This window comes from Microcebus murinus, chromosome 11 (assembly GCF_040939455.1).
Source record: "Microcebus murinus isolate Inina chromosome 11, M.murinus_Inina_mat1.0, whole genome shotgun sequence".
In the NCBI taxonomy this organism is placed as follows: Eukaryota; Metazoa; Chordata; class Mammalia; order Primates; family Cheirogaleidae; genus Microcebus; species Microcebus murinus.
Window position 1 is genome coordinate 38,395,157 of NC_134114.1, and position 26,767 is coordinate 38,421,923.

The following is a 26,767-nucleotide window of genomic DNA, read 5'->3' on the forward strand; positions in this document are numbered from 1 at the left end:
TTGGGCCCCTTTGTGATGTATCCACCCTGTAATTGTGATTTTAGAACCCTTAATCTCTTTATGAAAGAGGCCAGGGATTTTGCTTGCCCAAATAACAATAACGGCAGCAATAGTAGCAGCAAACAAACTGTGCTCACCATGTATGGTGTCTGCCATATAATAAGGTTTCATTTTTCCTCATCTGTAAAATAGGGATTACATTATTATGGAATCCCCACAACTACACCAGGAGGTAGGTACCATGTAAGTGACTTGCTCCAGGTCATACAGCTAGATTGTATTGGAAATTCTCTAGCTCCTCTTTGCCAGAAAGCTCCAGTGAGTAGCGGAGGGAAGGGAGTCTCTCCATCAGTGAACAGCCCCCTGGCACAGGCATCCTGTCCTCAGCGCACTCGCTAATGTGCATGGCAAGATCCCATATTACATGGCTAGGTTAAGCCATTCTAGGAGCATTCACTGAACGCTCAGAGCGGGAACGTTCATTAGGCACGCAAATACTATACTTGCTTTCTAAAAATCTTTTTTTTACTTAAAAGCCTAAAACATTCTCAGAAATTCACTTATGAATAGAAACCTTTACCCGCAGCGCTCTCACCCTGGCGCCTCACTCCTCACCACCAGCCAGGAGGGGGCAGTGGCGGCTGCGGAGCCAGGCCGGGCGGCAGGCTCGGCGGCTCGGCCATCGCTTGCTCTCGTCTGGCACGCGGCTCTCGGCCGTGGATTAGCGCAGCTGGGGACGTGGGAGGCGGCGGGCCCCGCCCCCGGCCGCGGCGGCGGCGGCGACCCAGCGCGGCAGTCGGCACTGCGAGCTGCGCGGCGCGGAGGGCGCGACCGGCGGGCCGGGCGGAGCGGTCCGCGCTGCCTTCGGGGCTCCAGTCCGCGCGCCAGGGCGCGGGCAGCACGGCGGGCCCCTCGGGCGGGCCCGGCTCTGGGCACCGGGAGTCGGGACCGCCGGCAGGGGCGCCGGGACCATGGCGCTGCGCGCCCGGGCGCTGTACGACTTCAGGTCGGAGAACCCCGGCGAGATCTCGCTGCGGGAGCATGAGGTGCTCAGCCTGTGCAGCGAGCAGGACATCGAGGGCTGGCTCGAGGGCGTCAACAGCCGCGGCGACCGCGGCCTCTTCCCGGCCTCGTACGTGCAGGTGATCCGCGCCCCCGAGCCCGGCCCGGCCGGCGACGGCGGCCCAGGCGCCCCGGCCCGCTACGCCAACGTGCCGCCCGGCGGCTTCGAGCCGCTGCCCGCCGCGCCGCCCGCCTCCTTCAAGCCGCCGCCGGACGCCTTCCAGCCGCCGCTGCAGCCGCAGCAGGCGCCGCCGCCGAGCAGCTTCCAGCCGCCGGGCGCGGGCTTCCCGTACGGCGGGGGCGCCCTGCAGCCGTCGCCGCAGCAGCTCTACGGCGGCTACCAGGCCAGCCAGGGCAGCGACGATGACTGGGACGACGAGTGGGACGACAGCTCCACGGTGGCGGACGAGCCGGGCGCGCTGGGCAGCGGCGCGTACCCGGACTTCGACGGCTCTTCGTCGGCGGGCGGCGGCGCGGCCGGCCGCTACCGCCTGTCCACGCGCTCCGACCTGTCGCTGGGCTCCCGCGGCGGCGCGGCGCCCCCGCAGCACCACCCGTCGGGGGCCAAGAGCTCCGCCACCGTGAGCCGCAACCTCAACCGCTTCTCCACCTTCGTCAAGTCCGGCGGCGAGGCCTTCGTGCTCGGAGAGGCGTCGGGCTTCGTGAAGGACGGGGACAAGCTGTGCGTGGTGCTGGGGCCCTACGGCCCCGAGTGGCAGGAGAATCCCTACCCCTTCCAGTGCACCATCGACGACCCCACCAAGCAGACCAAGTTCAAGGGCATGAAGAGCTACATCTCCTACAAGCTGGTGCCCACGCACACGCAGGTGCCCGTGCACCGGCGCTACAAGCACTTCGACTGGCTGTACGCGCGGCTGGCCGAGAAGTTCCCGGTCATCTCGGTGCCCCACCTGCCCGAGAAGCAGGCCACCGGCCGCTTCGAGGAGGACTTCATCTCCAAGCGCAGGAAGGGCTTGATCTGGTGGATGAACCACATGGCCAGCCACCCGGTGCTGGCGCAGTGCGACGTCTTCCAGCACTTCCTGACGTGCCCCAGCAGCACGGACGAGAAGGCCTGGAAACAGGGCAAGAGGAAGGCGGAGAAGGACGAGATGGTGGGCGCCAACTTCTTCCTGACGCTGAGCACGCCCCCTGCTGCCGCGCTCGACCTGCAGGAGGTGGAGAGCAAGATCGACGGCTTCAAGTGCTTCACCAAGAAGATGGACGACAGCGCGCTGCAGCTCAACCACACCGCCAACGAGTTCGCGCGCAAGCAGGTGACGGGCTTCAAGAAGGAGTACCAGAAGGTGGGCCAGTCCTTCCGCGGCCTCAGCCAGGCCTTTGAGCTGGACCAGCAGGCCTTCTCGGTGGGCCTGAACCAGGCCATCGCCTTCACCGGAGATGCCTACGATGCCATCGGCGAGCTCTTCGCGGAGCAGCCCAGGCAGGACCTGGACCCCGTCATGGACCTGTTAGCGCTGTATCAGGGGCACCTGGCCAACTTCCCGGACATCATCCACGTTCAGAAAGGTAAAGCCTGGCCTTTAGAGCACATGCTACGGGCTAAAGGGATGACTGTGACAGTAGGACCTCTGTCGGTCTCAGACTCTTGTCCTTCAAGTCGGGAAGCCAGCAGGGGTGGGATGGCTAGGCGAGGCCGTTCCCTAGAGTGTAGGTGGACTGGCAGGCAGCTTCCTCCTGAGAGTATCTTCCTGTCGGGGAGTGAGTCCTCTTCAGAATAGATTCTGAGAGTACTTTTTTTTTTGACAGTGTTATCATTTTAGAGTTTGAATAGTTCAGTAATGAGCTGCTTAGACCTGTAATCTACTGACTAGGGTAGAATTAGAAGGTGATGACCCAAACTATGTCAGACATCCATTTGACTCTGCAGTGTCACTTAGCGATGGGTTTCAGAAAATGAGGAAATTATGGAAAAGAATGGATGTCTGCAAATAAAGGTGAGTCCGTTTTCACACTCTCCATGCCTCAATTCCTGCTCTGGTAGAGGAATTAGGATCTGTTCTGTGAATTGGGACAGTTTAAGAACTTTCCACATAGGTTTCTTGCTTTCAACCTTTGTAAAAGGAGTTAAAGGGCTTGCTATAATTTCAGGAAAAGATTAGTTTTGTTGAGTTTAGAATCTACTAGCCAACTGAAATTAAGAAATTAAGGAGACTGTATAGAATATGAGTATTGCATGAGAGCAGTGTTTCTGGCATGGCAGTGAGTTAGGTATCCAGTTAGACTTTTATTAGTAGTTATCGTCTCCAACTTTTGTTATAGTATTGGAATTTGCAAATTATTCTTTTTAAATAAAATATACCACTAATGCCTGTTGTAACATTACTCACTAATGTGTATACTCATATCATGCCTTGACTGAGAGAATGGAGAGGTGTTGGAGTTAGGGAGGTGGTCTTGCCTGTGAAAGTCTAGTGTTGGGGGTAGTGGGCAGAGGGAGTCATCTAATCTCACCTCCTGCCTGGTGGAAACCTACTTGGATCATCAAGTCTGGCCTTAAGATGATGAGGTACTCACTGCCTTCCCAAGTGGGCCAGACCATTCATGAACAACCCTGACCTTTGACATGTCCTTTGTTGTATTGAATTTGAATTTGCCTTTTTTGATTTTCTTTCTGTTCCCTGGAACTGCACAAAATCTATTCCTCATCAGTGTGTCAGGGCTGCAGACATTTGTAGACAGCACTCTCACTTCCTCTGTTTTTCTCCTTCCCCTTCGATGGACTAATCTGACTCTTACCATGGTGGGGGCAGTGGGCAGTCAAATGCCTGGAATATGTTGTTGCTGCTGCTAAAATGCAGTACTGTGAACATCAGTACAAATTTTAATAGACAATAGTAACTTTCTTGGTAATTTACAGTTTGTAAATGCAGTCTAAGATTGAATTAGCTTTTTGAGCCATCACATTGCTGTTGGCTTATATTGAACCTGCATCTGCATTCCCTGTGCCTTTGTTGCATAAATTATTATGAATCTTTGATTTTTTTGGCTGGTATTGGTGGGATTGACTTTTTGAGCCTTTAATATAGGACCTTAACATTTAAATTCCATTTTGTTACTTAATTCTGGACCCACGCTGGCTGCCTTTTTATAAATTTCTGTGAGTTTATACAAATTGCTGTTAAGTAGTTGAAAGTGCATAACCAAGTACAGACACCTGCAGTGGCTGCAGGTATCTGTCTACTCGAGGTTGGTGTCAGTTCACACTCTGGTACTACTTTCATTCAGGCCATGTATTCAGCCTTTGTTCAGTGCTCTGCTGTTGAAATTACGTATTGGAAAAGGTATGGTGTTTGTCCTCAGGTCTATTTTGAATTTACCCCAGTAGTCTACTTAGTCTATTAAACCATCTAGTTTATTTTTTTTTTTTTAGTTTTAGAACTGGAATCGTCTGTTGTTGCTTGGGATTTGAAAAACCTCCTTCACTAAAACCAATATCATTTGATTGGCTTAAACAGATTCAAGGGCACTGAACATAATCTCTAGGAACTTCGGAAAGAACACCAGTTGATACTCAATATAGTTTGTTTCTACTGTAACCTTGGTGTGTAATGTACAGTGAGCCTATGTCCCTAGATGACATGTCTTTAGAATGTACTGCCATTTAAAGAGACAGTACACAATACTTGAGGCTAAAAGCATTTGCTTACAGCCAGTATTTATCAAGGATGCTAGGTGTTGGGAATTTTTAGGAGTATAGATAGACAAATATCATAAGCTTTTTGAGCATGTTCAAGACTTGTGATTGTAAAGAGCAGCATAACTCCCCTGCAGGCACCCCTGCCTTAACTACGCAGTTGCTATTGGAATGAATCTTTTTCAGTCTGAGCACTTGGGGACTTTGTTTACTGGTTGTTTTTTTTTTTTTTTTCCTGCAAGTTCTGAAAGCCATGACTTTTAAGAACAGAACAACAACAAAAGACGAAAATCGTAAGCAGTTTAACCAATCTTTTGTTGTATTTGTTCTAGAGTTTACATTTCAACTTTAGAGAAATGTGAGAATTCAAAAAAAAAATTCAAAGTGATTATTTCACCTCTTGAGTTCTCATTGTTTAAGAGGCAAGCAGTTTCACTACTTCCACGTTTTACATGTTGTAATCATGTTTTAGGAGGTCCACACTGAGTTGAGATAGACCATGAGTTGAAAGTGTAATTTAAAGAAGTTATGAAAGAGAGTTAGACTTTTTTTTTTTTCCTTAATTCTTGAGGGGAAAGGAAAGCAACATTAGGCTCCTCTGAGCTTTTTTCTTATCCAGAAGACTGCTGTGGTCAGTCAGCGTTTGAAGCATTCTAGACCTTTGGTATTCGATGGTGTATCCAGGAGCCACAGTGGCTATTTCATTTTAAAATAAAGTTTCATTGCCTCAGTCACGCTAGCCATATTTCAGGTACTTAATAGCTAGTGGCTACCTATTGGACAACAGAGGCATGGAACGTTTCCATCATTGCTGAAAGTTTTATTGGACAACGCTGTGTTAGACAATTGGCTGTAGTTTAACTACCAACCTTGTCATAAGTTTCTTCAGCAAATCAGTTATCTTCTAATATACTTCCTTAATAGTTTTCTTGTTACTTAGTCATCTCATGGCATCTCCTCCTTCCCATATTGGCTTATATAAAACCTGGAAAGGGAAGCAGGTCCTGCTATATCCCTCTTTACAGAACTTCCCAGGCATTCAACCACGAGTAATGTTTCAGTGGAGCGGGCATCTGCTTGCAGCCTGTCTTCCATCCATTCAGAAAAAAACACTCATCTCCGGGTGGATGTCTGAGGCCACCCCAGTGAGGACCTAAATACAGGATGAGGGTGGAAGACTCAAATACTCTTACATGTAGCAGAGTATTTTTGTAGCTGGCATTTTTCTGACTATACTCAATACTGAAACCATTGCTTAAACTAATAATGGTTTTAGTGTAAGTACTTCCTGCAAAAGTGAAGAAAGCCATATGGTTCCTTCAGCTAAAAGAGAATTCTAGAATTTAAATTTTTTCATCAGCTAATGGAGTCTTAAATAAACAGACCTATTTAGGTTAATGGAGTTGAGGGAAGGGAGAAGGCAGTTTGCTGTAGTACATTAGATGGGAATTCAGAATCTGAAGTACATTAGATGGGAATTCAGAATCTGTTTGAATTTTATTTGCATTTTGCTTTGACCTAACAGGAGTCCCTTCAATTCTTTGTTCATAGGCATAGGCAGCGCGTGTTTGTCACTGATGTGTGTAACCCCTGTGGTCTTGATTTTCTTTCCTTGAAATGACAGCATTGTATCTTCTCTTTATCATCGCTACCTTCAGTATTCTGATGTTGGTGATTTTGGAGTAGTATGTAGAATATATTTTATTATCAGTTTCTTAGCTATTCAGTTTTGTTTCCAAAGATATGATTCATCTCTAATACTTAATAAAACTAAATCTGGATTGGCAGCAAGTTGTGGTTTAAAAGCTTTAAGCTTATCTCTTGGGGGCTTTTGCAAAAAGGAAAGATTATAAGAGTTAGATTATGAGAAATGTTGGTTTCATCTTTGTTTATGAACATGGACTAGATAGTTGGAGGAAGTTACTTAAAGTGAAATTCCTTTATTGCAAAGAAAAGGTATAAAATCATGTTAAATTGATTTGTTGATAAAACCTGGTTTGAGCTGTGTTAAGCAGGGAGGCAGAATTAGATAAACAAACAGGCAGTCCTGTTTTCTGTACTCTTGAATATGCTCAGTCTACTTGATTGCTCTCTAAAAGTTCCAGATGGAGGCTGCTTTTCAGTAAAGAATAGCCCCAGGACCTCAGGAATGGTACACCAGTAGTGGGCCTGTCAGTCTTGCTGGGTAGAATTTCACCATTGTGCTCCCTTTTACCACTAGTAGAGTTGGCCTGATGTCCCCCAGACATTAATTAAAGATAGCTGGAGTCGAGGCAGGGCACGCTAGGTAAGGCTGGGCTGCAAGGAGACCTTCCCTGTCTGCCCTGTCTGCTCCCTGGGCTAAAAATAGCCCTGAGAGGGTGGTGCCAGGAAGACAGAGAAAAGCCCTAAGAAGCTGGGGCTGTTTGTAAATCCATCCTTATTTTGAAACCTCTGGGCTAGAAATTGAGGCCATTCATCCTTTTTTTTTTTTCCCTTGTGAGCCTCACAGGCGAATTGGTTTTATTGCTTTCAAATGACATCATACACTCTTAGTTTTCTTCTCTCTGCTGGAATCAAATACTATCTGAATAATTTGGAAACATTCATTTGGGTTTCTTTTTTTTTTTAATCTCAAAATATTAAGGGGGTACAAATGTTTTAGTTTACATGGATCGTTTTTTGTAATGCTTGAGTCATTCATCCTTTTTGTTTTAGCCCTGTCTTTGTTAAACCCATTTCTCCTCTCCCCTACTCTCCACCTCCAGCTATTTTCTAGAAACTTCACTTCTAGCCTCACCCTTTGCCCCAGTTTGTATTTTCTTCATGAAAATAACCTTTGGGGCTTTAGAAATAGATGACTCAATTCCTTGGCTAAAATGGAAATGTAACTGGCCAAGGACAGTCCTGGCCATGAAGCTAGGTGGGGACACTGCCTACATTACCCTGTCAGTGGTTTCTCAGACGTCTTTTGTGAGACATGAAGCCTTCCTCACAATTGCTCTGGGAAGCCCAAGCCCACTCTACTACACTTACCACAACAGAACTGAAAGGAGGCCAAGGCCCTACCCTCCCACCCGTGTTCTCCCAGTAACTCTTGGAGCCCATGGGCTCAATTGAGCTTTCCTCTTTATTCAGAAATGTCATCTGGTCTCGTCATCCTGTGATTTCCAAGCATGACGGTGGAACCCAGACAACTGAGAAGTTCTGTGATTCACTTACAAAGATGACACTTCGCTTAAACTGTGTTTCTGTTCTTTAGGCTGAATAAAAACTTATTGTTGTATTGTCTCTAAGTATTTTTAAATCAGCGTTTAAATATCAAGTTTGGGCCGGGCACATTGGCCTGTAATCTCAGCCCTTTGGGAGGCTGAGGCAGGAGTATTGCTTTAGCCCAGGAGTTCGAGACCAGCCTGAGTAACACAGGGAGACTCCATCTCTAAAAAAAAAAAAAAAAAATTTTTTTTTAATTAGCTGTATTGGTGGCACATGCCTGTAGTCCCAGCTACTCAGGAGGCTGAGGCAGGAGGATCACTTGAGTCCAGGAGTCTGAGGCTGCAGTGAGCTGTAATCAGGCTACTGTACTCCAGCCTGGGCAACAGCAGGAGACTCAAAAGGAAAAAAAAAATCAAGTTTGTTTATCTATTTTGAAGATCCATGATGTCGTTAACTAAATGGCTATCACGAATAAAGTGGCACAGCGATGCTTAGCTCTGTTTGGTGAGATTATATCCAGAAGACACACCTGTACCATTTGTCATCCCACACAGTCTAGAATCTGGCTGCTCCACCGGTGGATGGCTCAGACTCTGAGCCTCAGTGAGTTCTTGGACTAGGGATAGAGACAGCTCAGCCCCCCAGCTGGGGCAGTGCTGAGTGCCACATTGCTGAGAGCTGGAGGATGGGCCGGTCCACCTCTGGAGACAGCTCCCTAAGGCTGTGCCAAGGAGAGGGAGCTGAGTTGGCCATGCCAGTGAAGGAGCTGCTTGCCAAGCAAGAAGTCACACATGCAGAGTCTCATTGCGGCGGGAGCAGGCCTGTCTGCAGACCAGCCCGGGCTCTAGGGGGCCAGTGCACTGGTGTGGGGAGCTTTGGACAAGTTATTTTAACCTCTCTGACTCTTAGTGCTCACTTTGGCCAAGCAAGAACAGTTCAAAGAATTAAATATTGTGGTTCATCATAGCTACTCACTAAATGTTTAATTTTGAAAAGTAGAAAGGTGCTTTTTAAAATTTTTTTTTTATAGAGACTGGGTCTCACTGTGTTGCCGAGGGAATCTCAGACCTTGGCCTAAAGTGATCCTCCTGCCCTAGCCTCCCAAACTGCTGCAATTACAGGCCTGAGTCACTGAGCCTGGCCAAAAGGTCCTTTTAAAAGGGGAAGCACTGTCCTTTAAAGATAGTTCCAGTAATCTTATCCCTCCTGGCAGCCTATTACTACCCCAGTTGTAGGCACAAGTACAAAGGCCCAAGGAACCTTCCATTCTAGCAATTAAATATATATTTTAATCAGGTTGTCTTATATCACACCGCAGAGATAAGGGTTAATAGAGGGATAAATGTGGCTCTTGTTTGGAGTCACTAGTTTTGTTGATGTAAAAGAGTGTATATAAATTGTCTCCAGCCCCACCCCCCTTATTATTTGTGTTCTGGCAAAAATCACTAACATTTCTGAGCTTCAGTCCCTCATTTGTAAATATAAGGTTCATGATTTCCTAAGTACCATTTTATTGGTTGACTGTTTTTTTAATAACATTGTTTCAGGCTGTTTTTAATAGTGTTCTGTCTGCTTATGTGCCTTTATAATCTGGGAGCATGAATATCCTTTATCAATTGATGTGAAGGCACATTTATGCACATTTAGTCCACATCAGCAGACATGCATGGTGGGATTACCCCACCAGGTGTGTCAAATGTGAAAGTGATTCATACCTGTCCTCTTGCCTGCTGGTGAGAGCTCCCTGTGTTCTGAAGCTGCAGAGAGGTGGATAGCCAAAGCAGCTTCTCTCTGACCCTAATAAGGGATGTAATTAATAAGGCCACCAAAGAGATAAATTGTCATGGTTTTTCAGTCCTGCAAAACAGACTTCACTTTGAGTGTTTAAAACTGTCTTCTCTCCAAAAGTGGAAACAATCTGATGTTGATTTTATATTTATAGTTTTATTAAACCTCAGTGTGAATGAGTTTTAGTCCACACGGTCATTTCTGTCCCTTTTCTTAGAATTTTTTTATCTCTTATTGTGATTTGACTTTCCTCTTCTGCTGAAAAAATCAGATGTATTATTTAGCAGGTAGGGAGACATTGATTAGGTAGGGGAGCCAAAATCATTAGATTTATTCATAGGACCTTCTAAAAGATGCACCTGAATTTATTCAGCAAATATTTCTGTGCTCATCATTGTCCAGGCACTATTAACGATGCTAGGGTTGCATTAGTGGCCAAAACAAAGATCACCACCCTTGTGGAGCTTGCATTCTAGCAGGGTGGAGAGACACAATGAAAAACAAACACAGGAAGTAAATTATAATGTATGTTGGAATGTGGTATGCAGTAGGAGAAAAAAGTAGAGCAGGGAAAGAGGGCACGGGCGGCAGGATGAAGTGTTAAAAAGGATGGGCAAGTAGGTCTCGTTGAGAAGGTGAGTTGCAAGCAGAGACCTGCAGGAGGTGAGGGAGTCATCCATGCGGGCATATGAGGGGAAAGCTTTCCAGGTAGAGGGTACAGCTAAAGCAAAGGCCCTGGGGTGGGCATGTGCCAGGCAGGTAGAGGAGCAGCAAGGAGGCCAGGCGGTTGGAGCTAAGAAGATCCTAGTAGGAGATGAGGTCATGGAAGGTCTGATTTGTAAGGCTTTGCAGGCCACTGTCAAGACTTGGAATAAAAGTGTAAGTCAGATGGAAACAATTGCAGGGTTTTGAGCCAGGGAATGACATCCAACTGGACATTTTAACAGACTTATTCCTGTTGTGTTGAGAATAGAATTGTAGGGGTGTCAAAGATAGAAGCAGGGAGCCAGCCAGAGACTTCTCCAGTAATCCAAGTGAGAGGTGCTCGTGGGCTGGACCAGAGTGGAGACTGTGGATGTGGGTCCCACTCTGGATACATTTTAGAGATAGAATCAGCAGGTTTTCCTGAGGCATGGAATGTGGCATGTGAGAGAAAGAGGAGTCATCCAGGGTGACACCACAGTTTTCAACCTGATCAACAATAAGAATTGCTAGAACAGGCATGGGGATGGGCAACCAGGACTTCAGTTTTATCCTTTTAGATGTACGGGGCTCCTGTATTCCATTCCAAGTCTTCCCCACCCCAACACAAGCACAGTCAAGCTTTAGCTCTACTCCCCTTCCTTGGAGTGTCCCATTCAGACACTGGTCCTTTTGTGAGTAATCATTGTATGCAGTGCTCAGTCACTGGTTAGTATGGTCGAGTTTGTGTGTTCTTTTATTATATAGCTGTACTGTTTTACACATGCTTAGTAAGTACTTAATGAATGCTTGTCGAATTAAGTAGGCACTCTAGCTATTTCTTGGTTGATTTTGAGATAGATGTCTCTGTGATTTATAGAATGTTTTTGTTTTTTCATTTATATGATGATAGATAACAGTTTAAAAGTGTACAGGAAATAAAGATAGGATCTAGATGTATTTTATGGATGAAGCCATTTATTAACATGTGAGCGATTTAAAAGTCTTAGGTGTCTATGAAATGATTTTCTAAAATTTACTGGGGAAGTTTGAAAACTCTACCTTAGGTGCCAGAGAATTAATATTATATTCCTCATGCTTTCACTTTATATTCATTCTTGGTGTTTTAACTTACATGCACACACATATATACACACTTTCCTCTTTGGTAAGCTTTAATTATAATACATTTACAGGAGTCCCATTTGGTTAATTCAGTGCACAACATCCAAAAAGAGTACATTCACATTCAAGTCAATGCTGATTGACTTAGGTACCCGGAGCACTGAGCATAGGTACCTGTTGAGTAGTACATACCTGCCCTCATGGAAGGCTCAGTTCCATGAGGAAGGTAGGATGTGTGCACAGAGAACTGAAATAAAAGTAGATTTAACTAAGTGCTGAGAGTAAGAGAGTGCATGGGAGTGCAGAGGATGGAGAGCAATTTTCCATTTGTGTTGGCTTGGTGGGTAGCATTTGGTTTTCCCCTTGAAAGATGGTCATGGTTTGACTTTTGGAGGAGTGGAGGTGGAAAATGCACTCTTAGTCTTGAAAATGCTTTAGAATAGCTTTAATAAGCATGCAGTAGTTGATAAACCAGGCACCCAGTGCTTAGGTCAATGAGAGAGACTGTCACCATATAGTGTGACACAGTCATGGACACGTGCCATGATGTGACATAGGACAGAGGAGGGAGTAATTATAAGGAGTGGATGGGAGGGTTCAGGGTAGTTTCTGACAGTCTCAGTCTAAGAAGAGGTTTCAAAACAACTGGAAGTTTGCCAGGCAAGCAGAGCGGGGGAAGGGCACTCTGGGCTGAGGGAACCATATGGGGCTCGGCGTTGGCTGCCTCTCAGATCAGCTGTGGAGTGGTGATAGCAGAAAATTTGGCTGCCCTCTGGACCTATTGAATCAGAATGTCTGTGCTGCCTAGACATTGGTGCTCTTTGAAAAGCTCTTCTTGTGTTTTTGATATGCTGGGTTGACAGCTGCCATTGGAGGTGTGGAGGAAACATTACGAAAGATCAGACAGGTAATTGACGAGGTCAGTCTCACACTTCAGATGGACACATCCTCATGGCAGGTATAGAGTGAAATGGGGAGCTCTTGCAATAATTCAGTCAAGACAGGATGGAATCCTAAATAGGGGTGGTGGGGTGAGGAGGAGGAGAGAGAAGGGACTGCTTGCTTACAGGAGTGGGCAAGGGGCAGGGAGGAGTATAAAATGACCTGTAGACTACGGACTGGAGTCACCAACAGAGATGCTTGGGGAATGGCATGGAGCAGCGGTCTGCCACCTACAACCCGAGGACCAGATTTGCCCAGGTGCCTGTTTACAACACTTGAGCTAAGAATGGTTTCTATATTTTTAAATGATTCTGTTTTTAATGGTTATGTAAGTACCCACACAATAGCCTAAATTTTGCTTCTTCCTGCAAAGTCTAAAATGTTTACTATCTAGCCCTTAAAACGTTTGCTGACCCTTGACTTGGAGGATAAGCAGGATAAGTGGGAGTGGTGATAGTAATTGCAGTTTATTGAGTACTTGCTATGTGAGCGGCAGTATTCCAGGCATAGTATATACATTATGTCTTTTTTTTTTTTTTTTTTAGTAGACAGAGTCTCACTTTGTTGCCCAGGCTAGAGTGAGTGCCATGGCGTCAGCCTAGCTCACAGCAACCTCAAACTCCTGGGCTCGAGCGATCCTTCTGCCTCAGCCTCCCGAGTAGCTGGGACTACAGGCATGCGCCACCATGCCCGGCTAATTTTTTTTTTTTATATATATATATCAGTTGGCCAATTAATTTCTTTCTATTTTATAGTAGAGACAGGGTCTCGCTCTTGCTCAGGCTGGTTTTGAACTCCTGACCTTGAGCAATCCGCCCGCCTCAGCCTCCCAAGAGCTAGGATTACAGGCGTGAGCCACAGCGCCCGGCCTTACATTATGTCTTAATTCCAGGCAGGAGTGGGTATGACAACAGAGTACTTGTGACCATGGACTAGAACCACATGGGTTTGAGTTCCTGCCAGCTTTGCTGTGTAACTTTGGGCCATGGACTTATCTTCTCCCAGCCTCAGTTTCCCGTTTTGTAACATGGAATAACTGTCTTACGGTATTAGTACCTAATATTTGTAAGCATTAATTACCTCTTTTGTTAGTTTCCTAGGGCTGCTGTGTAACAAATTACCACCAACTGGGTGGCTTAAAACAACAAAACTTTATTCTCTTACAGTTCTAGAGACTGGAAATCTGAAGTGAAGGTGTCGGCAGGGCGATGCTCCCTCCAAAGGTTCTAAGGGAGCCGAACTGGGTGGCTTAAAACAACAAAACTTTATTCTCTTACAGTTCTAGAGACTGGAAATCTGAAGTGAAGGTGTCGGCAGGGCGATGCTCCCTCCAAAGGTTCTAAGGGAGCCGTTTTCTTTGACTCTTTCAGCTTCTGGTGGTTTCCAGCAATCTTTGGTGTTCCTTGGCTTGTAGACGTATCACTCCGATCTCTGCCTCCATTGTCACATGGCATTCTCCCTGTATGTGTCTCTCTGTTTCTCATTTTCTTTTAAGGACACTAGTCATACTGGATTTAGGGCCCACCGTAATCCAGAATGTCCTTATCTCAACTAATTACATATGCAGAGACCCTGTTTCCAAATAAGGTCACAGTCATAGGTTCCTGGTAGATATGAATCGTGTGGGAGGGATACTGTTAAACCCACAGGGTTCTTAACTCCCCTAAAGAGGTGTTACCTGCTTTTGGTGGCTATGAAAACTGAGGCTGGAGGAAGTTAAGTGATTTCCAGAATCATCTAGCTAATAAGGAGAGCGAGGATTTCAGTGCACTTTTTGCCTTGACTTGAGACTATTGCTCCTTATGCTACACAATACCTAGTGTGCTTGCTAGAAATTGACTTTTATTCTCCAGGCAGTCAGCAGACACTACAGGTTTTAAACTAAAGAATGACATTTTAATCATAATCAAAATCCTAACATATTTTGAGGACTTACTGGGTACCAGACATGGTACTTTGTGTTTTGTATTCATTTTGTCTATTTAAACTTCACAGGAGCTTTTGACGTAAATACTCTTCCTTATCCCCACATTGCTAACCGGAACTGAGTGGCAGAAATTTAGGAGGAGGCATCCTTCCCTGGTGCAGCTTGGCTCTCCGGGGCAGGGCTTTAGGAAATTCTCCCTGGTGGCTGTGCTCAGAGATGAGGAGGCCCTTGGAGTAGCCCAGGTGAGAGAGTGGCTTCAGAAAGGAGCAGGTGGACCGGAGACAACTGCCAGGAAGAATGGCGGGACTTGGTGAGGGGCTGGTTCTCCTACGGAGTCTAGTGCCTTAAAACCTTTGAGGTTTTAAGTTTGGGTGATAGAAAGTGGGGAATCCAGTGATAGAAACAGGCAGGCTAAGAGGAAGAGCAGAATTAGAAGGAAAGACAAGGAATGGGGCTGAGGGGAGTCCTAGAAAATCCTAGTTTCCAGGCCTTTTATTGTATTTAGTTATATTGACATTCGTGATTTTCACAAAAGCCACCTCGTCTGCAGAAGACATCTTTAAATACTAATAGATGTTAACATGGGTAATCCATAAGTTTTCATTTTATGACTCTCGTGTATATATTAAAACTTGATACATTGTTAGGTACTTTGTTTTGTGTTGAGTTGGTTGTTTCTGATCTCATACAAGGAAGTGCAGATGTGGCCATAGTAAAGACTCACAGCCACCAGACACCTGGTTCCTGGCCTGCATAAGGAAGCAGGAAAACCACAGCGTGGAGGGTGTTCTTAAGTTCAGAACACCTGATTTCGGAACTATCTCCAAAGCTTAGTGATCATTAAGTGGGTGAAGCTCCAGTGGTGGATGCCACAGTGGGTGGCACTGAGGAAAACGGTGAATGCTTGTGCCGCTCACCAGTTAGTACCACCATTGCTTAGGCAGCTGTTTGTGACAACAGGGTTTACAATTTCAGTTAAAAACTAGACATTATTTGGGAACAGTACTTGCAAACAAGAAATACGTTCTTTGAGAATGTTCTCCTAGCTGCAGCATGAACTGCAGTGCTTGTAGAAGCTTTACAGACCCTGGGATCCTATAAGGGCCCTGGCTCTGCACATGGAGCTGTCTCTTCTAAAGAGCAGGTGCCACTCTACTCTCTTCCTGCCCGGGATAGGGGGCTTGTCTGTTTAGCAGCTTCTATTTCGATTCAATTTGGCTTGGGTCTCCCTTTCTCTTTCTAGAATAAAAGAAAGTACGGTTTTACCTTTAATTAAAGGTAGTTTTCAGAGTTCACTCTACTGAACCCAAAGTGCTGGCAGCTCACAGGCATATCTAATGCCGCTTTGTCTGTGCAGACCAGTACCCATGCTCATCTCAGGCAGCAAAAGAATTAGGAAGTTAGGAATTTTGAGCTGCAGGCCTCAGGCATCAGTTGTGTTCTCTGAGTTTAAGCCATTATATGGATTTTACTATGCCAGATCAGTTTTTTAAAAGTTTTATGGTGTATTCACCATTATCAAGGATATTATTTCTACTTCATTTTACTAAGATTCTATGGGTATCACATCTTTAAGAAGAGAAACAATATATACTTTTCTTGTCTTTCCTATTCTCGGATTTTAAAGTCTTCATCTGTCCTTGCTTGACCATAGACAAATTAACATTTTCACCATTGTATCCAAAGACTCTTCTGAAATAAAGACAAAACTGTGTTTACAGAACTCTTGAAACTATCACCCTAGTAATTTTATTACATATTTAATATTCATTATAAGCTAAAACACAGAACCATTATATATATATAAATTTGTCCGGCAATGAACAGTTTGTTTGAGATACAATCATGTCATTTCCGTCTCCATTTTTGGAACAAGGTGAACTATGTGGGGGGGGGTTATATATATGTACACACATATGCATGTTGAGTAAAAGCAATCCTGTTTTAAGGTGTTTATACTCAAGCGAATGTTTTTATTCATACTGAACATCATCCTGCTCTTAGACATTAGCCGATTGCTGAATGAAGCTGTGAAAGCTACTTAATTAGGACCTAAGGAGGCTTTTACCTAGAACAAACTACTTGCTCTTTTTTTTTTTTTTTTTTTGAGACAGAGTCTCACTTTGTTGCCCAGGCTAGAGTGAGTGCCGTGGCGTCAGCCTAGCTCACAGCAACCTCAAACTCCTGGGCTCAGCGATCCTACTGCCTCAGCCTCCCGAGTAGCTGGGACTACAGGCATGCGCCACCATGCCCGGCTAATTTTTTGTATATATATTTTTAGTTGGTCAATTAGTTTCTTTCTATTTTTGGTAGAGACGGGGTCTGGCTCAGGCTGGTTTTGAACTCCTACCTTGAGCGATCCGCCCGCCTCGGCCTCCCAAAGTGCTAGGATTACAGGCGTGAGCCACCGCGCCCGGCCTTACTTGCTCTTTCTTTAGGACCAAACCAAGCCTAGAGGCCTGAATTCTTTAAATGATTGGTTTTTTTTGATCATCAAGCAACCAGGTTTATTTTCCTCCTATTTGCAATATATTGTCCTTGTCTTGACCCTCTTACCTCCTTTTAGAAATGGTTCTAAAGTTTTCTTTGTCATTTATTATATTTATTCAAATATAATTGAAAGTGAATTTTAAATTAAGTTATCTTTGAATCTTGATAATTCTTGGCCTTACGTATGTTTAGTCCCTTCAAAAAATCGCTTTCACTACTCAAGTTCAGTATCAGTATTTGTACCTTCCAGAGATTTATTAATGTGTTTATTAATATGCCCACTTAGTATGATGTGATGCAGGAATAGATTGTTGAGGGTCTGGAGGTGGTTTGTGGGTCGCGTATCCCTGAGACAGTATGGGGCAGGGCAGGGGTTGGCCTGCAGGTGCTGTGCTCTGTGTGTTGAGGCTGACCTTTGACCTTTGGGGCTTTGAGCTCTCCATGGGTGAAACAGTCCCATCAGGCCATGTGCAGGTGAACTGCCTGAGTTGGGCAGACTCGGGTTCACGTGCAGCTAGACACTATTAGTAAAATTATTTAGCTTCCCCAAGTTTCACTTTCTACCTCTGAAAATGGGGCAATGATTGCTTTTCTTTCAGGGTTAAAGAGAAGAAAACAAGACATGCAAAGTGCAGAGCACAGGTTTGCACAGAGCAGGTGCTCCTGTGTGATTGTCACCTGCATGGGTGGCCATCCTACCTGTCTGCGTTAGGTGGGTGTTGGCCTTGGTTTTTTGAGACATTTTACTCAAAAGAATATTGAAAAGTAAATATTGAAGCAGAGGGGGGAAAGGGTAACCAAGTGGGTGGGGACCAAAAGGGAGGAAGGAATGGGGAGGGGAAGAAGTTACTGGGAGTGAGCAGGGAGCTGGGAAGGTGGGGGTGTGGAGGCCAGTGGGGGGGGTAAGGACCAAATGGGCCACATTGACCAAATTAGCATTTTCTTTCAACATTTTACATGTACAAGGGAATGAAGAAAAACAGGCTGAATTCAGTCTGTAGCAATTGCTCCTGGCTGTCCCTACTGCCCTTCAGCCTGTCTCCTGCTCTGTCCCTTATACCAGGGCTTCAGGGCTTCAGTTTTCTGGGGAAAGGCTCTCGGAAGACAGGACATCTAGTTAATGTTTTTGACACACACACATTTATGATCTCAAAATTAGGTGATTTTTTTTTTTTTTTTGGTTAAAGGGAGAAAGTGTAGCCTTTGGATTCCTGTTGCTTAGTGACTGGGCCTTTTGTATAATCAGTCTTAGGAGGGACAAAACAGACTGAGAATAAGAGATTTGGTTGAGGAAAGGAAGGCAAAGTTCAGGTGCAAGAACTGGACAGGGTTGGTTCGGAAGCCCTGCCAGGGCCTGAGGAGAGGGGAAGAGGGGTAGAAAGAGGGAAAACTGGAAAGGGAGACCAAACAACTTCTTTAAAGGAGGGCAGGGTCCTGCCTGGCTAAAATGGCTGAGGCAGGACAGTGTGTGAGGGGTTTTCATTCCTTGTCTCACTTTGCTGGGCCTGAAGTTGCTAGGAAAGTCAATCCTCCCTGCAAATCAGAAGCAAAGCAACATCGACAGTTTGGTTTAGTGTAGTTCAAATGCGTTTGCTGGCAGTGGCTTCTTAGTATGTGCTGGTGGACTAGATGATGACCCAAGAGTTTCACTACTCTCATTTTAGAAGAAAAACGACGACATAGGAATGCTTTTTTGGCATTAGTTTTTACTGATGGAAATAGTTTAATGATATACTGTGTAAAATAGTGTGATGCTTTTGAAAATAGTGCTGACTTCATGGATCATAATTCATTTATATTAAGAGTTTTTAAAATTTGAGCCCTTTAAAGTGATAATATTAATGAACCTTGTCATATGATTAGATTCTTTTGTTTTAATTGTTTTATATTTACTGCAAACATGAGTAATATAATCCTTCAAAATTGAGTACATATGTATTATAAACAAGGGTGCAGTTCTTTTCTTGCTTTGCTCTTTCCAGCCTGAGCATGTTCTAAAACATTGGTAAGATACAAAGAAAAACGGTAGGAGGGAGTGGAAGTGAATTTAGGACATTACATTAGATTTCCGTGGAGCTGGGATGGGTGATGGAAAAGTGGGGCAAAATGCCTTTCTCTGAGCCTTGGCAATTGCAGTAAATATGAAAATGAGCCCTGTTAGGAATTGTGGATGTGTAGAGTCTGCGTGGCTGTCTAGGAGATTTTATTAATAACAGGTCCTAAAGCAAGGTAAAAATATGGGTTTAAATTTTCCTTTTAACTCTCAGAATGTGGAAAGGGAAGGACCAGAGTGGAGCAGGGTTAAGTCCTGTCTCAGGCCTGAGAACACAGATCCACTCAATCTGTACCTGCAAAGAAGGGGTCTCCTGAACGAGGACTCCCTGCTGGGAATGGTTGACAGGCAGGTAGAAACAGCGGCTTCTTTGCATGAATTAGCTGTGGGACTTGGAACAAGTCACTCAGCCTCCTGTTTGTAAGATTGAGAGAATTGCATCAAACGTTTTCATACAGCCCTTTCCACTTTAAGGGGGAAAAAATAATCTGAGAACCGAGTCTGCCATTCTCACCTGGGAATCAGCTCTAGCTCCACTTCCCCAGAGGGTGTCTTGTCACAAATGTCCTCAGGGCTCCTACTCCTCCTTTAGGAATGAGGTCGGTCCTTAGTTCCTGAACGGAATAGTTTCTATCCTGGGAAGGAATTCTAATAATGTGCCAAACTAATTTAATAACTAAATTGAATGCCCAACTGAAGCTTCATTCTCAACCTTTAAACCTTTTTTAGGAGGGTCTTTCTGTTCCTTTTTGCCTCCTTAGCAGAGCTCCCCCGAGGAAGAGACAATTGAAATGGGTTGGAGGCTCAGCCTGGCACCCTGGAGGACAGCCTGGCTTCCTTTGGCCTGTTGGGATGATAGTAAAGGGATGTGGTTGAAACATATTGCCTCACTTTCAATAATACTTTTTCCTGTCCTTCAAATTCATTTTAAGAATTTATTTTCAGTTGTGTAACTGCTGCAGGCTGTACTACTTTATGTGTTACCTTCTTGTAAGTAGTATTTTTCTACTAGTTTCTGGTAACTAGAACGTTACTACTTCACGGTTGTTTTTAAGAATACATCCACACTGCTGTGTATTGCCAGCCTGTTCTTATTTAATCCCAGAACTTAATACTTGCTCACATTTTCTTTTCATAATAAAATTTTAATATGCCCATGTTATTCCAGATCCAAGTAACTAATAATGTCTGTTGGTTAGCCCAAGAAGCAGTTTCATAGCTATATACTGGCATCATCCTTCTGAAATGTTTTTCTGTCTGATTGCTCCTGTTTATTATTCTCCTTTTTTTAAAACTGTTGCCCTAACTGCGAGTATCTTGGGACCTTTCGTTTGTTCCAACAGTGACGCCTTTGACCTTAGACTTCATTGTATAATTTCTCACCCTGCTCTTTCATTTCCCTCTCCTGTTTTGAAAGCAGTGTGGCAATATGGTGTTTGTGAGGGGAGGGGCTGCTGGGGGCAGGTTCCTGCTAAACGAGCCACCGAAAAATTAGAGCTTTTGAAACCTTTGCCTGTTTTTGTGTTGATTCCATGATTAAAATGTGTGGTCCCTTTTGTTGTTTAGATTTTGGGCAATGTTTTTAGGCTTTTATTTACACTCCTCTTGGGTTTGGTAAAAAATTCAGTACAGCTGAGAGAATGCTTACAAGATGCTGTAATGCTTTGCTATAGCTCTGCAGCTGGTTGTATTGTGCCTCTGCAGTTTCTTAAGCAGCTACGAGTTACTTTAGTTTTTAAAGCTATCCTTGAAGTAGCAAGTCTGTAATGATCTTAACTCTGCCCCCTTGGTTTTCTTCTCCAAAATGCTAGACCTGAATGAAAATTTTGCTGTTTCTGCCCTCTTGTAATATTTAAAATTTTGAATATGAACATACATGAAGTCTAGAAATATGTACAGATAATTCCCAGTTTGAGAAGTGTAGAATCAATGGTGAGAACCTAGCCATTTGTAACAAACCCAAATTCTAGTTCTAATAATAGTGCTATTTCACTTAACATCTAACCAATGCTTGTAATGTCGTTTCTATTAGAAAAATATGTTTCCACTTTCCTCTTGAGTGAACTCTGAGCTTAGGAGCTCAGTGGGAAGCTTCCTGGGAACCCTAGGAAGTAGTTGTGTGTGTCAGCCCCCAAGTGTTAAAACTCCCTTGCTGTTGGTTCCTGTGGATAGCTTGAGCTGTTCAAAAGATGTCGTATTTTTTTTCTGTTTACTCCTAGTCAGTAAACTAGTAAACTAACTTCAATAATTAGCTTCCCTTTTTCTTACGGAGGAAAACATATTAATACCCTGTTTGTTTAAATGTATGTAGGAAAAACTAATTGGAAGGTTGTGAGATGGATTTTTTAAAAACATAAGTCTTAAATTTTCCTTGGCTCTGTTAGTATGTACACTTAGTGGGCTTAAAAGTATTAAATGCCGAAAGGTCCTTAGGCTTCAGAGAGATTTTAATACTAGTTGCTGTATCTAAGAGTTTTGAAAGTGTATGCCAGTGGGGTAAGTTGTGAAAACTTAATAGTTGTCCCTTTATAAATTGGTTGTTGTAGATGCACATCTGCAACTCTAAATGATAGAATGTAGTTTTTAAAAATATGGTGAGCTAATTTGGAGTTTTGCTGTACCTTAGTTGACATTCACATAACTCTGGGCCAGGTTTCAGAGCTTGTCCACGCTGGACTCTGTTCTCTGATGAAAAGCAAGGCTCACTGACTAGAGCAGGGAGTACTGGGAGAGTATCACCAATGCGGGCAACAGCCGTTACCCAGGTAGATCAGAATCCAGGCAGGATAGGACCCTGTGTGCCTGTCCTCTGTGTTCGAATGTTGGACTATGGCTTCCTTGGATACCTTAGATTGAAATCAGGCGAAAAAATAGTCAAATCACATGAGATTTTTGTCTTAATTCCTGTTCTCTTTTTACCATCTTTTAAACATGCATTTCATCATTTCATATTCTCAGTTGTCTTTTTGAAAAATTTTTCCCTTTGGTTCTACCTCCTATACTGTCCTGGTCTTTTCAACTTCCATTTCTGTATGTAAAATGTAAAACTGGTACAAATATAACAAAGAGAAGTGTTATGCAAGAAATTATTGTTTTTTTCCTTATGGAGGCAGGGTCTTGCTCTGTCACCCGAGCTGCTTTCTCTCTTTTTAACATAAATGAGCACATTTTAGCACTTTTCTGGTTGTGTCAGCCGTGGTAGAGATCTTAAAAGCTCCATACTTTCTGAGTGATGGCTTCTTAGTGGAACTGGGGCAGGGTCTTCTGCGGTCAGCGGAGCACACGTCTCTGCCACAGGCGGAGTGGAAGCGGTGTGCTACGTGGGCATTCGGTGCACTTGGCCCTTGTTGTATCCATGTGGTCCTCCTGTTCTAGGACTGTGATGACAAGACCTCATTTAGAATAAATGAACAAAAATAAGTGTGGGTATGCACATACCTATACATACATATGTATGTATGAAATTTATTGTCAGTGGTTTTTCATTTCTCAGGTCCTTGAATTGTGCAAAAAAACTCCCACAGTTTTACCTTTAAGAGTTTTGTTTTCTTATTTTTATTAAGACAGGATCTCGCTCTGTCACCCAGGCTAGAGTGTAGTGGCGTGGTCATTATTCATGGTAGCCTTGAACTCTTGGGCTCAGATACTCCTCCCACTTCAGCTCCCAGATAGCTGGGACTATAGGCACATGGCACCACTCCTGGCTAATTTAAAAAAAAATTTTGTAGAGATAGGGGTCTCACTACATTACCCAGACTGGTCTTGAACTTCTGGCCTTAAGCAGTCCTCCTGCTTTAGCCTCCCAAACTACTGGGATTACAGTTCATGTGCCACCATGCCCAGCCCTTTAAGAGTTTTGTGTAATATAGGTTTATACAATATTATTTTGCAAGAGATTTGAAGAAATTTAGAAATAGGGCATCTTCCCTTGTATATGTCACTGTTAGGTAAAACAGGACATTCTGAACCAGAGTCTCTCAGCTTCCTGACTTCCTCCTCCCTAGTCTAACTGTGTCCCCCTCAGTAGTGCCATGTTCTCAGACTGCCAGGCCAGGTGCCCCAGCTGTGTCTCTTTCTATTCTGTCTTGTCTTTCAGCATGATTTAGTGGCATGAGCTATGTGGAGTTGGGAAGTCTGAATTCTTAAGCTGGCTTTGTTCAAGGGATTTGAGGTTTATCATTACTCATTCCCAAGAACCGAGGAGGGGCCTGTATTTCCTACTCCTGAACATCCTTGGTCTTCCGTGTGTCTTTATATGCTGTTGCTTCTGGGGGAAAAGTCTGCATATGGCCTGCCAGAAAGGCTGATATGCGACCTCCACCCCTGCAGCACTCTGTGGTGATATTTCTTAGCAAGAGGCTGTGTCGCACCTCTGGCATCATTCCCAAGTCATCATTCAGGTGGACTGGCCACTCACTGATCCTTACAGCCCCTAAAGAAAAACTGGTGAATCCTTACTGCTCAGGGAACTTTTACTCCAGGTGGGTCTCCTGAAAGGACGGGGAGTCAGAATCAGACGTTCATGCATAATTCAGCTCTTCATAAGGCACGCTCTATGTGCCGAGCACTCGAGCTGGGCGTTTACTGTAGCTGACAAGACCTGGGCTTGGCCAGCCTTCCTGAGGGCTCCAGTGTAGACTAGCAACACTGCCAAACACCCCCCACAACCATGGCGTGATTCCAAAACACAACCTGAGTCGGTGCTAACTTGTTTCAGAGACTGGTTCTGGAGTCTTATACAATGATTCCTTAGTGAGACTTTCTGAGAAAGTAAGTTTACATCCTTTATGGAGTATTTTTATATATAATATAATTCTTTTAATATATATGGATATAATGGTGTCACCTTTTAAATATGTGAAAACTTCAGTTTCTTGTTTTGTCTTGTTAAGGACAGTTCCTTACAGTTTATTATCTGTTATATATAGCAGCTTTACTTGGAAGAGATGAAAAATACTGCAGATACTTTGTCAATATGCAAATGCTAGTTTTTTGAAGAGAAGTTTTAGTAATGAGGGTGTTTTCAGAAACTTTACCAGATTCCTTCTTTTTTTTATGAGTAATTACAGTTATCACTTTAAATTGTAGAGGAATTTATTAATGCCCATATTCTGTATAATATGTAGTTATGTCATTGGGGTATGTGGTCATTGGTGTCATTGGTATATATTTGCAATTAATTAATTGATTATTATTATTATTTTAACTGTAGGAGCTCTTACCAAAGTTAAGGAGAGTAGGCGACACGTGGAAGAAGGGAAGATGGAAGTCCAGAAGGCTGATGGCATTCAGGATCGCTGTAACACTATTTCTTTTGCTACTTTGGCTGAAATTCACCACTTCCATCAAATTCGAGTAAGAGACTTTAAATCACAGATGCAACATTTCTTACAACAACAAATAATATTTTTCCAAAAAGTGACCCAGAAGTTGGAAGAAGCTCTTCACAAATACGATAGTGTTTAATGACTGGACATTGGATTGTGGACTTTTTTCAAGTTCAAGGATAATTTCTACAGCAGAATAAAAACTGCTATCAAAGAGCTATTGCCAACTATCGGTGGTGGTACAAGGATGGTTTTGTGTTCAACTGAAACGCAGCTGAATATATAATTATGTAGGAAATAAACAGTTAATATGGTTATGTAATAGAAACAGTACCACACATTGTAACTAAATTATACTATGTATGCCTACACTACCATTGTAACTTTTGGAATAATGATTATACTATTTGCCTTATTGCTTTTTGAAGTATGGGTATTTTAGTGCATACTTTGTAGACCTCAAAACCCACGAAGGGTCTCAAAGAAGCTGGCTGGATAAAAGCCTGCTGTGGATGCCTTTTTACTCTCACAGATTGGGATTACCTAAATTCAACCTGTTCTCTGTTTACAACTCCAACTAGAGCAGCTATGCGACTTTGTGCCTTTAGACTCTTGGTTTTTCATTTCTCCCCTCCCCTTCCCCCCTTTTTAAGTAAGACACAACTTTTCTGATTGAAAGAGGGAAAGGCCAGTGCATATAATGACAAACTGATGGTAACCTCATGTTGGCAGTGGGGCTGGAGTGCGAGTATCAGCTGTCATTGATCTGCACAGCAAGTATTATCTCCTGATAAGATACTGGTGAACACAGGAGTGAGACTCAGTGCTCCTCTTGGATACAAAGTCTATTAGGGAAGAAATGGTGCCACTATATTCCCTTAGATGCTACAGCAGCATAGCTTCTTCACACGAGTGTCCCAAAAACTTGGTGTGAAGATTTCATCAAACATGTCTTACAACACGGAGAAGGAGGAGTCTAATCAATCAGGGGATGAAAGTATAGAATCAGTGACACACTTGGTTTTAGTTCTTAGGAGGGTTTTGTTTTTGTTTTTAGCTTGAAGATTTTCTTTTAATAGTCAGTTTTTTTTTTTAATGGATCTACACTGTTAACTGATTGAGACTCCACTGTGATTCACTCGTTTACTTAAAAACTTTTCAGGGATGTCTGTAAATTTCAGTGTTTTTCGTGATGAAAAGTGGTGTTGGTTGATCTAAGGAGGGACCAGAAATAATTTCTACTATTCCAAATACTGAAGGAAAAGAATAATCAATTTATACTGTGTTTTAAAAAAAAGTGTTGATAAGCCCCCAGAACATTTAACCTTAAAAATTATTTTAAATATATTCTTTTATTATTATAAGGGAAATACAAATGGCTGATAAATACCAAAAAGATTCAAAAGCAGCTTAATTTAAAAAGCACAACGAGATTTTGGCTTTAAATGCCCAAATCTCAATGTTTTTATAATTGCTGAGCTAAATAATGTGATTATTGAGTTTACAGATTTAAAAACTGTCACTGAAAGGTTAAAGTATCTACTGTTTTTATGAAGTCAGACTTATGCTGCCTCAGAAATCCCTGGGTACTAAAGTGGTAACACAGAAGTAAAGAGGTCAGTTTGAAACATTGGTGAGTCACAATGATTAAAAAAAGGGTCAGTTTGCAGATAGTCATAAAAAGAAAAGGTTATTGAAATTATAACTCAACAGCACATTTACTCTCTAAAAAATAATCTCATGGGTTGAATTTTTAAGATCAGATTATCATAATTTTGATATTTGTCAAAATTTTGTACCTTAGGTTACTTAGAGCCAGATTTAACATCATGTGGCTTTGTCTTTACTACAGGTATGTGGAACTGTAACCAAATATATTGCTCTTTAAAAAGTAACTTTCTCTTGTTGATTGCAAAATACAATTCTATAAACAAAACCCATATATATAAATGTTAATTTTATTACAGAAGTTTGGAAATTATAAATATAGCATTTAAGTTTGAGTCTACATTGGACAGATAAGCACTATGCTTTTCAAATAATTTGAAATTCACTTTTATTTGCCTCTTTACGTTGATGGTGGTTTGATTTTTCTTTTTTTTTAAGTAAAATCACTAAAATTGTGCAATGGTAGCATGGAAATTATCTGAGGTATCTTGTATGATTGTACTTTAGCCAGGGTGGACATAAATTATAAAAACTAAAGATGAAAATGCAAGGAAGTATAAGTTCATGCTGCCTACTTCTAAGAAAACTTCCAGTCTTCATAACTATGTAACATTACAATGCCACTGCTTCATAAGGAGTTTAAATTCTATGGGGGAGGACACCAGAATTATTATGTTCATTTTCATCTAAGATCTTTATTCTCTAACGTTCTTGGTCCTATTGAAACATTTCAGTATACAGAAATACTGCAATGTTAATACCCAAGAGAAAAGCCATTATCATGTGTATGCTGGTCATCATGATCAGTGTGGTACAATTTTTTAAAATAAACTATCATGCCCTTCATTCCA

General features: G+C 43.2%; 1 protein-coding gene across 1 annotated transcript; it reads left to right on the top strand.

Annotated features, from left to right (window-relative positions):
• The first annotated feature begins 764 nt into the window (after nt 1-764).
• Nucleotides 765-26,767, top strand: SNX18 (sorting nexin 18). The gene is made up of 2 exons (XM_012756750.3): nt 765-2,592; nt 24,134-26,767. Exons 1-2 carry the CDS (start codon nt 972-974, stop codon nt 24,385-24,387), a joined length of 1,875 nt encoding a protein of 624 aa, XP_012612204.1. The 5' UTR covers nt 765-971; the 3' UTR covers nt 24,388-26,767.

Bases quoted from the DNA above. Each gene is read 5' to 3' on its own strand.
- SNX18 (XM_012756750.3), top strand. From the start codon at position 972: ATGGCGCTGCGCGCCCGGGCGCTGTACGACTTCAGGTCGGAGAACCCC. The intron at 2,593-24,133 runs GTAAAGCCTGGC...TTTTAACTGTAG, and splicing joins CATCATCCACGTTCAGAAAG to GAGCTCTTACCAAAGTTAAG.